General features: G+C 43.1%; 1 protein-coding gene across 4 annotated transcripts in view; it reads right to left on the minus strand.

The window, feature by feature from the left end:
- LOC132592581 (uncharacterized) overlaps positions 1–4,279 on the minus strand; it is an 83,443-nt gene extending 79,164 nt beyond the window's left edge. For 3 of the 4 annotated variants that reach the window (XR_015951494.1, XM_088675508.1, XM_088675507.1), the window contains exons 1-2: positions 3,794–4,279; positions 719–925 (exon numbers count right to left, since the gene is read on the minus strand). Coding sequence is in view for 2 of the 4 variants with exons in the window: in XM_088675508.1 (XP_088531634.1) it covers positions 719–925; positions 3,794–3,814 (228 nt within the window). In the remaining 2 variants the exon portion in view is untranslated. The remainder of the gene's footprint in view (positions 1–718; positions 926–3,793) is intronic. The other variant, XR_015951495.1, reaches the window with a different exon arrangement.
- Between the last annotated feature and the right edge of the window lie 8,754 nt (positions 4,280–13,033).

The following is a 13,033-nucleotide window of genomic DNA, read 5'->3' on the forward strand; positions in this document are numbered from 1 at the left end:
TGTGTTGGTCTGAGTCGAAGCAGATACCTGAAGAAGTGTGCATGCACACGAAAGCTCATACCAAAATATAAACTTAGTTGGTCTTTAAGGTGCTACTGAAGGAATTTTTTTATTTCTCTTCCTCCTCTTGAGAGTTCCCTACTATGCCCACCCCTCACCCTCACTTTTGCCATGTTCTTCGACTGCTCCCCCCCCCTCTACCCTTCTTGGTTTGGGCTTGCTGAGGTACCTGCGGTGGAATTCTAACTGTAACCTAGGGTCATGCACATTTTTGGAATCATCCCAAGAATTTTCCTAATTCCCATAACCTTTTGAAAAAATTTCTTCCTTCCCATAAACTTTCCAAGATACTCAATATTGCAGTCTCCTTCCCCTCTAGTCCAGCAACTGTTCCACTTCATATTCCTCTTCACTTTCCACAATGATTGGTTATGGGGTGGGGGTTTCTCCTTGGGCTCTTGATACGGGTGTGCAGGATTCATGGGTGACAATAAGGACCTTTGGAATGCAGAGTGTATCTTCATGGAGGTGGGCGAACAAAGCCTGAATGACACAGGCTAATTTGTTCCACTACTTCAAATGGCCCCACCCTCTGAGGGTCCAACTTCTGGCACCATCCCTTTGTAGGCAAATCTTCTGTAGACAGCCACACTTGGTCCCCCACCCTTATCGCCTTGCCTTGTTTTCTATCTGCCTCCCTCTTATATGCGTCATTCACCTGTTCCAACTGCTCTCGTAGTAAGCTGTGTAGAGCCGCCAATTCCTCTGCCAGATGTTCCGCAGCTGGGACTGACATGTTGTCTTCCTGTCCTGGAGAAGCGCGGGGGTGTCTTCCCAGGCAGGCAAAGGGAGACTGTTGTGTAGATGAGTGTACAGCGCTGTTATATGCGAACTCTGCTAGAGCCAGCGTGTCGACCCAATCATCCTGTTGATAGTTCACATAACACCTCAGATACTATTGCAAGGTTGCATTCGTCCTTTCCGACTTTCCATTGGTCTGTGGGTGCCACACTGATGCGAGGCAGACTTACACCTTCAGCAGCTACATTCGTTTCCTCCAAAACTGGGAGGTAAACTGTGTTCCTCTATCGGAACTGACCCTCTTTCTTTCTTTCTTTCTTTCTTTCTTTCTTTTTAGTTTAAATGTATAATTTTATTTTTATTTTTTATTTTATTTTAACCATTAAATTTTTATTGATTTTTCCAATTTTTAACAGCTTAAACATTAAACATTGATCAAAACAGTACATAGCTTTCCCCAGCTCTGACTTCCCTCCACCCCCACCCCCTTTGCAGGTAAATTAGTTCCGTCCTCTCGCATATTTCTGGTTTCACTTAAAATCACAAATATAGGATTTAACTCATAACCGCCAACATTTTCATTCTTTTGTAATTCGTCCTACCATAGTCTACAAATTTACTCCATTCTCTATGAAACTTCTCGTCAGCCTTGTTCTGACTCTGCATTATCTAAAAGCCTGCACATTTTAGAGAGTGGTTTTTTTCATTATTATGAAGAACCTCTTTTTCAAATCTTGTGGTTTTATTTCCAACCCCCCTTGTTTTTATGTCTTTTTCATATGTTGCCTTCAATTGAAAATACTCCAACCAACTTATCCCCTTTGTTTTGAATTCTTCATATTCCTTTAATTTAGTATTTCCAATTGTACTTTCTATTATCTCTCTATAAGTTAACCACACTTCCTTTTTATTACATTTTAAGGTAGAATTTGCTTCTAGGGGAGATATCCACCAGGGGACTTTGTCTATCACCTTTTCTTTTGTTCTCTCCCATACTTCAACTAGGGCTTTCCTTATTAGATGGTTTTTAAAATCTTAATGAATTTTGTTCTTCTCATATATCAGGTACCCATGCCAACCAAATATTTTATATTCCATCCTTCCAGTTCTAGAATCAGGGCCGGCTCTAGGTAGAGTCCCGGTTGCGCCAGGGCACCGGGCTGGTAGGCAGGGCGCTGCGCGCCGAAGCCGCACGGAAGCCATGCTGAGCCCTGCGAGGGCGGGGGCGCCGGAGTGATCCCTGCCCCTCAGCGCCAGGGCGGCCGACCTGCTCGAGACTGCCCTGTCTAGAATTTTGGTTTTTAATGTTAGCCATTCTTTTAACCAGGTCCAGCAGGCTGCCTCAAAGTATATTTTCAGGTCTGGAAGGGCAAAACCTTCATTTCCTATCTTTTCAGGTCTGGAAACCTATCTTTTCAGGTCTGGAAGGGCTTCTTTTGGGCCTGTCAATATTTCATTTTTTATTCTTGCTTTCTTCCCTTGCCATATGAAGTCCACAAGATCTTTTTGCCAGTCCTTAAGATACTTTGTTCCAATTATTATAGGGATGTTTTAAAATAAAAACAAACTTTTCGGCAGTGCTATCATTTTTTAAAATATATATATTTTTTATTGATTTTATAAAGGATACAAAAAGAAAAAGGAGGGTATGCAAAAAAGGAATACAAAAATAAAACCCCAACAGCAAAAAACAAAAAAGAAAAAAGTATTTCTAAAACAATATCATATATAATTCTTATTCTGTTGGCTTCCTCCCCCCCCCCCTCCACATTTCTATTAATGACTAATATAGCGCTCTCTTCTTCTTATACCATTTCTTCTAAAATACTTATTATAAAATATTAATTGATCCATTTTACACACTCCTTCCCGATATTTCAAAATCTTATTTGGATCTGAAAATTTTAGTAATTCTGATTCACTTAAACATAGTCCCTTCTTACTATATCTAGTTGCTTCTACAGCCTCTTTGTACTTCCACTTCCCTCATTATCCATTTTTAATCTTATATTTCTTCTCCAGATAAATCTTAAATTTCTTCCAATCTTCTTCCACCGTCTCCTCTCCCCGATCTCGGATTCTCCCAGTCAGTTCAGACAATTCCATGAATTCTATCAGCTTCATCTGCCAGTCGTCTGTAATTTCTTTACCCTCATCTATGATCATATTTATTACTCTTTCAGTTTGCCTTTCTTTATTCAACCAAGCTAGCATTCTTCCGGGTTTATTTGCCTGTTCCAAGTATCTTTGTTTTGTCCAAATAATTTTATTTTTAACTTCACTATTTATTAAATCAGATAAGTGGGCTTGCAATCTTTTAATATGCTGCAATAATTCTTCATTTCTTGGATTTTTTTTATTAGATCTTTCTCTTTCTCTCTTATTTGTTTGCTCATCTCCATTATATTTTCCCCTTTTCCCCTTTTAATCCTTCCCATTTTGTTGAATCCCATAACCTCTCATGTATGCTTTACTTGTTTCCCATATTAATTTCCTGTCAGTTTCTTGTCTTTCATTTATTTCAAGTCTCAAACGCCTTCACATACTCCTTCATTTCCCCCTTCATCATTGGTCACCAAAACAGTCGTCACTCGGAATAAGGTTTTGTACTGCCCAAAATGCCCTGCAATGGGTCTGTCATGACACTGCTTCAAAACCTAGGCACGGAGCTCCTCCTCTGCGACATATAGCACTGTTCCCTTATACAACAATCCACCTCTTTCAGGAAAGCCGTCTGCAGTGTGGGAATGTTTAGGAATGTGGATGAGGAGATATTGTTTAATATGTCCTATCCCCACTTGCGCTAGCAAGCACCAAACTTTAGCAGAGTAAAAACATTCCCCTTTTGCAAAATGCACAGCAGAAAAGCATTAGTGCAGGCTTGATTTAAGCCTGTAAAATAAAGTGTATTTTCCTGGTGTTTCCCCTTTGTCCCTCTTAAAAGAAAACACACGACACAATGCTCTTAAAAGTATAAAAGATGTTTACTTACAATCTTCCTGAGATACAGCATACTCAAGAGGTAGACTTGCTTAGGTAAAAAGTAATATATACATTGTGAAGTTCACTTATAAGAAGTGAGACTCCATCTCATCTCTCTCTGTTGGCTGGAAGCCTTGAGAGAGAGTAACTGCAATCCAAGAGTCCAAGAGTAAGAGAGAGTAAGAGAGTCAGAGTCCAAGAGAGGGAAATGGCTGCTTGCTTCAGAATTTATCTACCGCCTTTCCCATCCAATTAGCATGTGGCCTTCTCGGTGGTGGCGCCTGCCCTGTGGAACGCCCTCCCATCAGATGTCAAAAAGGAAAACAGCTACCAGATTTTTAGAAAACATCTGAAGGCAGCCCTGTTTAGGGAGGCTTTTAATGTTTAAGAAATTAGTGTATTTTAATGTTTCTGTTGGAAGCCGCCCAGAGTGGCTGGGGAAACCCAGCCAGATGGGCGGGGTATAAATATTATTATTATTATTATTATTATTATTATTATTATTTGGAGGAACAGGAAACTAGGCTTAGTCATGTGTTCCTCCTCAGTCCTCCAAGAGGACTATCTAGGGATTGTTGTGACTTGACTGCACTTAACCCTTTGCATCCCACATGCAGCACTATCCCCTCTCTGTATTGCCTCTATGTTCCCCCTTGCAAACTCATCCTCGGCAGTTTGTTTCTGGAAATTGAGCATCTGCTGCTGAGACCGCTGCTATCCGTAGCCAGTCTGAGGATGTGCCTCAGCACTAGGGTAGCCTCCTCTTCCAGATACTCCAGTTTCCGTGAAGGAGCATATGCTCTTTGGTTCTGAGGGCCCACCACATACTGCACTCTGAAGTTGAATCTGGCAAAGGATTGTGCCCACCGTATCTACCTCAGGTTAAGACGCCAAACTGTCTGCCAGTGTTCTAAATTATGGTGATCGGTGCGCAACTCCACTTGATGTTGTGCCCCCTCCAGGAAGTGTCGCCACATCTCCAGATTGTCCCATATAGCAAGCAATTCCTTCTCCCAAATGTTGTAGTTCTGCTCTAATGGAGTTAGCTTACGCATGACTAAATACTCAAAACTGCCGTATCTGGTACAAAAGGTGGTCTTCCACTCATTTCCTCCTCTTATCCTTATCAAGTTATAGGCCCTCCTCAAGTCAAGCTTTGTGAAGATCTTTGCTGACCTCAACCACTCCAGCAAGTTCCCTATATGTAGCAGGGGTAGCAATTGGGCACCATCAGCTGGTTCAGCCTCCTCTAATCATTGCAGAGGCGCAGCTCAGAGTTGTTTCTCTTCTTCATGAAAAGCACAGGTGGACCCCCAGGAGCCTTAAAAGGATGGATAAAGCTGTGCGGCAAATTCTTCTTCAGAAATTCCTTCAGTGCAGCCAACTCTGCTTCTGACATGGAATAAAGACGACTGGTGGGCAGCAATTCGATTTTGCAGTCATAAGGCCTATGGGTGGCAATCTATCAGCTTCCTTCTCACAGAACACATCTTGATAGGGGTTGATAGGGTGGGGGTAACTGTCCTTCGTCCCCCGTGAGGGGTCCCAGAGCCTCTTTCCTCTCCGACCTCTGCCCTCTCTGGCCCCCTTCCACCTAGGCAGTGTAGGCGGCAATACGCCGAGGCAAAGGTTATGGATCTCTTCTCCCAAAGCAATCACAGGATCATGCTGGGATAGCCACGTCATTCCCAGCACCACAGGGGGAGTTGCCAACCTTCTGATGTGGAATGTGATTGTCTCTCGGTGGCCTAGCAACCCCAGGCCTATCGGCATTGTGGCCTCAGAGACACACGCAGCTAGCATGGTCTGCCCGTTGGTACTCTATACTTCCAGAGGGGGCTTCAACCTCTGCATGGCCAACTCCAGCCACTCCACAAACTCCAAGTCTATAAAATTTGTAGACGCTCCTGAATCTATGAGTGCGCACACTTGCTCACTGCCCCCATCTGGAAACTGTCAGTCCCGCAATAAATTTTAAAAGATACTTCAAAAATATCCCCAAAACATGAGATTTTACACTTGGGGATGGTAACAGCGGAGGTCCCAAAAAAACAAATAAGTTTACTACTTTATGCCACTACTGCAGCTAGAACCTTATTGACACAAAGCTGGAGAACAAGTATAGTACCCGCTAACAAAGAATGGTAGTGTAAAATGTTGGAATACAGTGGTACCTCGGTTTAAATACACAATTGGTTCCGGAAGTCTGTACTTAACCTGAAGTGAACTTTACCATTGAAAGTAATGGAAAGTGGATTAATGCCTTGCAGATGGTCTGTGGAGTACTTAAACTGAAGCGTACTTCACCTGAAGCGAACTTTTCCATTGAAAAGCTATGTATTTGTCTTGAAAACTATTTCAAGACAAATACATAGCTTAGCAGGTCTTGTGTAAATCCAGAAAATTTGAAATAGGGTATTTAGTCGATACCAGATTGGATGATTAAAAAGATGTTTATAACGAGGAGTAGTAGAAAAGTAAAAGAAACCAGAAAAAGTGTGGTTGTGGAGCAACTGTAGGCATTTCTGGATGAAAATTATTTTCTAGAATCATTAAATTCTAGGTTCAGACCAGAATTCAGACCTGAATCAGCCTTTGTTGCCTTGATGAATTACCTTTATCATAAAAGGAACCAACTGCAGGGCCAGTTTCTCACCTGAGCACTGTGGTCCATGCGTTGGTTGGAAACTTGAGTCTGTACTACTGTCATGTGTTCTTTGTGGAGCTGCTCTCGGGTCTGAAGAAGCACCAGTCAGCATAGAATAGGGTGCCTAGATTGCTGATGGAGGCATCTGACCAAGATTATGTGACACCATGGGGTAATGTAGCCAAACAACCCTTGCTGACAGATGTATTGTTTCCCCTCACATAAAAATTTCCTTGCACCTTTAAAGAAACAAGAAGACAACATCATTGGAAGAAGGTATTAATGTTTATTTCTTTTTTAAAAAAACACCACATGAAAGTGATATGAAACTAGCCAAGGCAAATGTGCCACAGAAGCCCACCAGCCCTTGCAAAGGCTGACTAGGTAAAGGTTCTTTTGGCATGTGGGTGGAGGAAATAAAAAAGGCACCTGTTGGGATGGGTAGTGCAGAAGGCAGGAATGGCAACCGGAAGAAAACCCAGAGCCACTGATTGTAGTTATGCCCCTAGTCTTCATCCATGCTGAGTACTACAATGGCAACAGAAACTGAGGAGGAGGAAACTGGTAGGCAGTGGCATCCCCATGGCATAAGTGTGAAGGGGCTGGCAGAGGGCAGATTGCCATTTTATCAGTTTTAATTGCACAGCCTGAAATTGCCGCATCCATCCTAATGCAACAGCTCCAATTGCCAAATGGTCTATCTCAACACACCTGAATGCCTAGAACTAGTAGCATTGTATAGGGAAGCAACTGAGAAAATGAGGGCTTGCAAAAGGATCACGTTTCTTTTATCTTTTTCCCTTTTCCCTTTCCTTCCTTTCCTTGGTGCAGCCTATTCAGGAGAAGCCAGTTGCTCCTTCATTATGGAGGTAAGATGGTTGTGAAAGGAACAGAAAGAATATGGGAAATAACTGCTTCAAAATTGTACAAGGGGGATAAATCATTCCTGGTATTTGACTTGGTTACTTTAAGTCAGGATCAAAGTACTCATCATGATGCAGCAGATATCTGACTGGGGCAGGGGGGTTACTTTCTGTAATTCAGCAGCTGAGGATTTTGTGGGGAGCACCACTCACCCAGTAAATCACATCACTGCCACTTATCTGGAGGTAGAGGGAAAGCAGGCAAGATAGTGGCAAGGTGGATGTGATTCAAATACATTGATGGAGCCAATTCGTCTTGTCTACGTATACCATGCTGACCTCACTCCCAGCTTGCCTTTCCCCCCTCTACCGCCTGTATCACTCATCTGACCTCTGGTACATCACATCTCTGCTACGTATCTGGAGGTATAGAGAGAGTGGGGAAGATGGTGGCAAGGTGGGTGTGATTTAAACACATCAATGGAGCTACTCCAGTGATCCTGCTTGTTTGTTTATACCATGCTGACCTCACTCCCAACTTGCCTTCCCCCCTCTACCGCCTGTTAAGCAGCAGCAATGTGACCAGTCAGAGGTCAGGTGAGCAGCAGTGCCCCATCACACTCTGCTATTGCCGTAACCCATCATTGTGAAATGCAGTAGCATGTAAGAAAATGTGTCCTGCAATTGCTGTGCCTCCTTAATGGCTAGGTACACCCACACCTCCAACTAAGCTGGTGTGGTTTTGAAATGGGGTGGCACACCCCACTAAGGTGATCTCCGCCCTTGATTGTGGAAACTCTTCACTATGTGGGCAGTGAGAACTTCAATCAATGATGCTAACAGGGTGACAAGAATGGAGCCACGTCTGAATGAATATCTCATAAAAATTGCAACAAGTGTGATGGATTCCCCCATGACTGCTTACTTGGATATTTTCTGTAGATATTTCTGCAGATTCCATTATTCTAGCATCATTATTTTACGGTAGTAAAATGAACTAGTACTGTAGTCACTTGGAAAAAGTTTGTCAAAAAGCAGGATATAGATCTAAATACAGTGGTACTGCACTAGACGAATGCCCTGCTAGACAAATTTTTTGCTAGATGAATGGGTTTTGCGATTGTAGGTTGCCTCGCAAGATGAATTTGTTTTGTGAAAAATTCATCTAGCGAATCACGGTTTCTCATAGGAATGCATTGAAATTCAATTAATGCGTTCCTATCGGCAAAAAAAAGGTCAATGCATTCCTATGGGATCCACAAGACAAATTTTTAGCAAAACGAATTGACTCACAGAACAAATTAAATTGGTCTCGGCAAGAATTTCTACACGCAGTAGAGAAAAGATGGCGACGTGAACAGTAGCCTTGTTCTATGCTTGGTAAAGCTTTTGTTTTTACTTTCTGCTTTGAAGGGTTTTTAAGGGCTTTAAGATGCCTTAGGGCGTTTATTTTAGAAGAGTTATGGTTTTAAGGTTCAGATTATTCCTACTTCTCCCATAAATCTGCAAGAAAATGCTATAGATAAAGATTGTTAAAGGGAGCAGGGCTCATTAACAGCACAACCTGCCCTGCCCTGACCCTGTGGTTTTGAGAAATTTTCTCCTTATTTTTTTGCCGATATGAGAGGGAAGAAACGCTGCAGGCAGCATTCCAATGAAGCTACGAGCATTGCCAAAAAACAGACAAACATCAGGGATTTCTTGCCTGACAATGACCTAAATGAGATCTGTGGAAACTTTCCTACTGCAAACAGTTATGATGTCCTTGCTCCCAGTACTACTCATGAGGAGCCTGCCGGCATTGTGGATGGCTCACAACTAGCCCCGAGCCTGTGTATGAAGGAACAGAAGGAACAGACTCATGAGTCCCTGCAAAAAACTTCACCTGAACTATCCCAGTCACCAGCCCAGTTAAACGAGGACCGAGAGGCACTGGAACTGTTAATCTGCCAGATTGAGCTGATAACACATACCATCACCAACTTATATAAAAGGCTGGATGGGATCGAAAAGAAGCTTGAAAAAGTCTTTGGCTTGTTCAGTCGCCCCCCCCCCCTCACTTCCTCAGCTTAACAATATTGCAAACTCCACTCATCCCTGCTCTAGTATGCAGGCCAACCTTGCACAAAAACAAGTAAGATGCCTGCCCAACCAAGTCCAAAACTCAAGTCTGCAACTCCAGAACAGCAAACTTGCAGTACTGGTGGGAAATCACCCCTTGAACTATAACAAATGGGTGGATAAACACTCGGTCACAAATTCCCTGACCCAACTGTTGGGGCAGACACTACGCCCCGTAGATATCGTGGACATCTCATGGCTGCCCTCTGGACCTTATATGAGACGTATGGTTATTAACTTTAGATCTGTCCATCTCGTTGTAAAGATTCTAAAATAAAAAAACCGTACAAGAAAATGGTACATCTATTTTACAAGGGTATTCGCCAATCTGACCTGTACACCGCTATGCACCAGGATAGACGCTGCCTGTGTTGATGCTGGGCCTGTGTGCCACAGAGAACAAATAGACGGGGGAATGGAGCCGGGGACCCCAAACAAGGGCAAATCTATTACCCCACAGGAAGTGGCAAGTCTGCCTGCAAATGATTTAATTGATTTCCTACACACACACCCACTTGGTACCCTGGTCTCTACGTGCAACGAGCCTGACATAGGACTACCCAAGCAAGACTAGTCTGAAATGCTCTCGTCCTCATATGCCTCGATGCCGGATTTGGAGGCTTCCATTATTTTAAGCCCAATATGCAATCAAGATTCACAACATCTGTCAAATTCTGACCTGCTAGCAGCATCGACGCAAGATACAGCTGTTGACCTGCTATCTTTACAACCTATACAGGTCGGCAAAGCCCATGCTTTGGAAAAATCAGCTGAACATTTTGATATTTACAATAGTGTCATCAAAGATCCCCTGGGCCATATCAACTTATTGGCCCCTCAGTTAAAGTTATCACACCTACCTAGGGACCAGCGACCTCAAACCTGGAATCACCAAGCAGCGCGGAAAGAGGATGAGCCTAACCCAGGAGCCTCAAACCATCGGAAAAGAGATTGACTGCCACTATTTCCACCATCACCCTATTTTCACATTCTATCTTGGAATGTGGCGGGGTGGTTATCTAAGCAGGGTGATGTCGACCTTCTGGACTTCCTTACAAAATTTCAGATTATATGTTTACAGGAGACATGGTGTCTAGATTTCCATATCCCTTCTTTACAGGGATACGAAGCCTTTGTTACCCCTGCGATAAAACCAAATATCCGAGGCCGACCTAGTGGTGGTTTAGTCACTTTTATTTCTACCAAGCTAAAGTGCAAGGTCCGGCAACAGCAGTGGGTGAAGAGTAACAATTTACAAATCTTACTCATTTCTAGCAGTGATGGAGGAGGTTTCCTTTGCTTTAATATATATATATCCCTCCCATGGGCACCCCTCCCCAGTCGTCACAAATCTGGGAAGATTTAGAGCTATGTTTGGAGAAGGCTGAACTAGAACTCCCTGGCATGGATATCCTGCTGGCAGGTGATTTCAACGCCAGGATAGGAAATGACATTAATATGTACTGCTCCAAATCTCAGTTCCTACCAGAGGCAGACTGGTTTATTCCCTGGTCCTCTGACGATAAGGTCTTGAATAAGGCAGGCATTACATTAATGGAGACTGCCTTCAAACATAATTTGTATAATCTGCATGGTACCTATATGGACAGGTCAGGGGGTTTCTTTTCTTTTCTTGGGCCTAGAGGTGAGAGTGTTATTGATTATATCCTGGTCTCCCCAAAATTTTTGGAGAGGTCACAGGGCTTCAGGACTTTCAATAGAATTGAGAGTGATCATCTTCCTATAGCAATCTCACTAATTCCCCTTGGTTTGGAGGATCTGCAACACCATCACTGTGCAGACCTACCTCCAATTCTGGCCCTCCGTAGGCGTAAATGGAACAGCGATCTGGAATCTAAAATCAAACAACACTTGCATTCATCAGATTTACTGGCCTTGAGAGACCAGTGTATTTTATCTAATTCTGACCCCTTTTCAACATTCCAGTGGGTCTCAGAGTCGCTCTTCCCACTACTCACGAACTCCAATCCTCCCAAACAGCAAAACAATTCGAGGGCCTTGTTTTCCTTCTCTTTCTGTTTTGTGGGATGAAGGTTTTGTTGGGATAGTATGTAATGAATTTTAACATTTTTAATTATTGTTGTGTTGATATTTGTGTACAGGCATGGTCCTCACAATAAACGATGTTGTTGTTGTTGTTGTTGTTGTTGTTGTTGTTGTTGTATTTAAGAAACAACATATTGTGACTAAATTTTCAACAAATTATTATTTCCATGGCACAATCTATGTTCATGATACTTTGCAAATGACTCTAATTGTCAGGCCTGAGGAATCTCTCCCTCTCTTCCAGATGTTTTCAAGGAGCCAGGAGAAATCAAGAAGGCTTTTAAGTATGATTTATTCAGTCACTGCTGTAACACAAAGAATTCCAGTCTTTACACCATGATGGAGTTATTCACTCTGACTCCTCCTCATTTCCCCTCCCCCAGCAGTATCGACTCCTACAGATGCTTTCCATTGCCAAACATTGTTGCGTATGCTGCTCTAGTATCCTCAGCCACCATTGCATCCTAGGGGATGGAGGATCTCCTACTATTTGCTCTCCCCCCTCTCTTAAATTTCCTAATTCTGCATAGATTGGCTGCTCTCCCATCTCTGTCTGGTTATCTCCCTCATAGTTTGGCTGCAATTCAAAGCTGTCTTTCTCCCCCCTGTCAGCTCCAGGAAGGGGGGGGGAGAGATTCCTCCCATCCCTCTGCTTCTTCCTTCCAGTCCCTGACACCAATACTATCAGGCATCATGGAGAATATCTACCTCCCATCTCTATAATAACATTCCCCAACACACTCAATGATTTTCAGATCGAAAGCTTGGGCCTTTGTTCACATCATCTTCAGGAACAAATGCCTAACAAATTCTTAAATCCTGATCAGCCTACTCTTGTATTCATGATTGAGGCTATGGCAGAAAGAAATCAGCTAAGATGAAAACCTGAGTCTTTCAAGAGCTAAAAGATAAAGGGGTGTGTGGGTGGGTGGGTGTAAGTGTAAGTGTAAGTGTAAGTGTAAGTCTGGTTGCTCCATTAACTCTGGGCAGCTTAGAACATAATAAAAACACAGCAACACATCATCAGTCAAAAACTTCCTGATACAGGGTTGCATTCAGATGTCTTCAGAAAGTTGTGTAGTTGTTTATTTAACATCTGATGAGAGGGTGTTCAACAGGGCGGGTGCCACTACTGACTTTGAAGGCAGCCTTTAATTTCCAAGCAAAGGGTCTGCAGGTTTCTCCAGACTCAAAAGAGAGCAGGGCAATTAAAGGCAGAGAAGTCCTGTCCTCTATTGAGTCTGGCAACCCTACTGCCTGGTTCCCTGTAATATCACTTCTTGTAGTGAGGGAACCGCCAGAAGGCCCTCAGAGCAGGACCTTAGTGTCCGGGGTGAATGCTGAGGGTGGAGACACTCCTCAGGTATACAGTGGCAGGGCCATTTAGGGCTTTAAAGGTCAACACCAACACTTTGAATTGTGCTCAGAAATGTAAAGGGAGCTAATATATCTTCCAGGCTGGGTGTTATATGGAGCCAGCAGCTGCTCCTTATCTAGCTACCTTATCTAGCTACCAGAATTAACACAGAATCAACATATGCACAGAATTAAC

The sequence above is a fragment of the Zootoca vivipara genome, chromosome 8 (assembly GCF_965207765.1).
Source record: "Zootoca vivipara chromosome 8, rZooViv2.hap1.1, whole genome shotgun sequence".
In the NCBI taxonomy this organism is placed as follows: domain Eukaryota; kingdom Metazoa; phylum Chordata; class Lepidosauria; order Squamata; family Lacertidae; genus Zootoca; species Zootoca vivipara.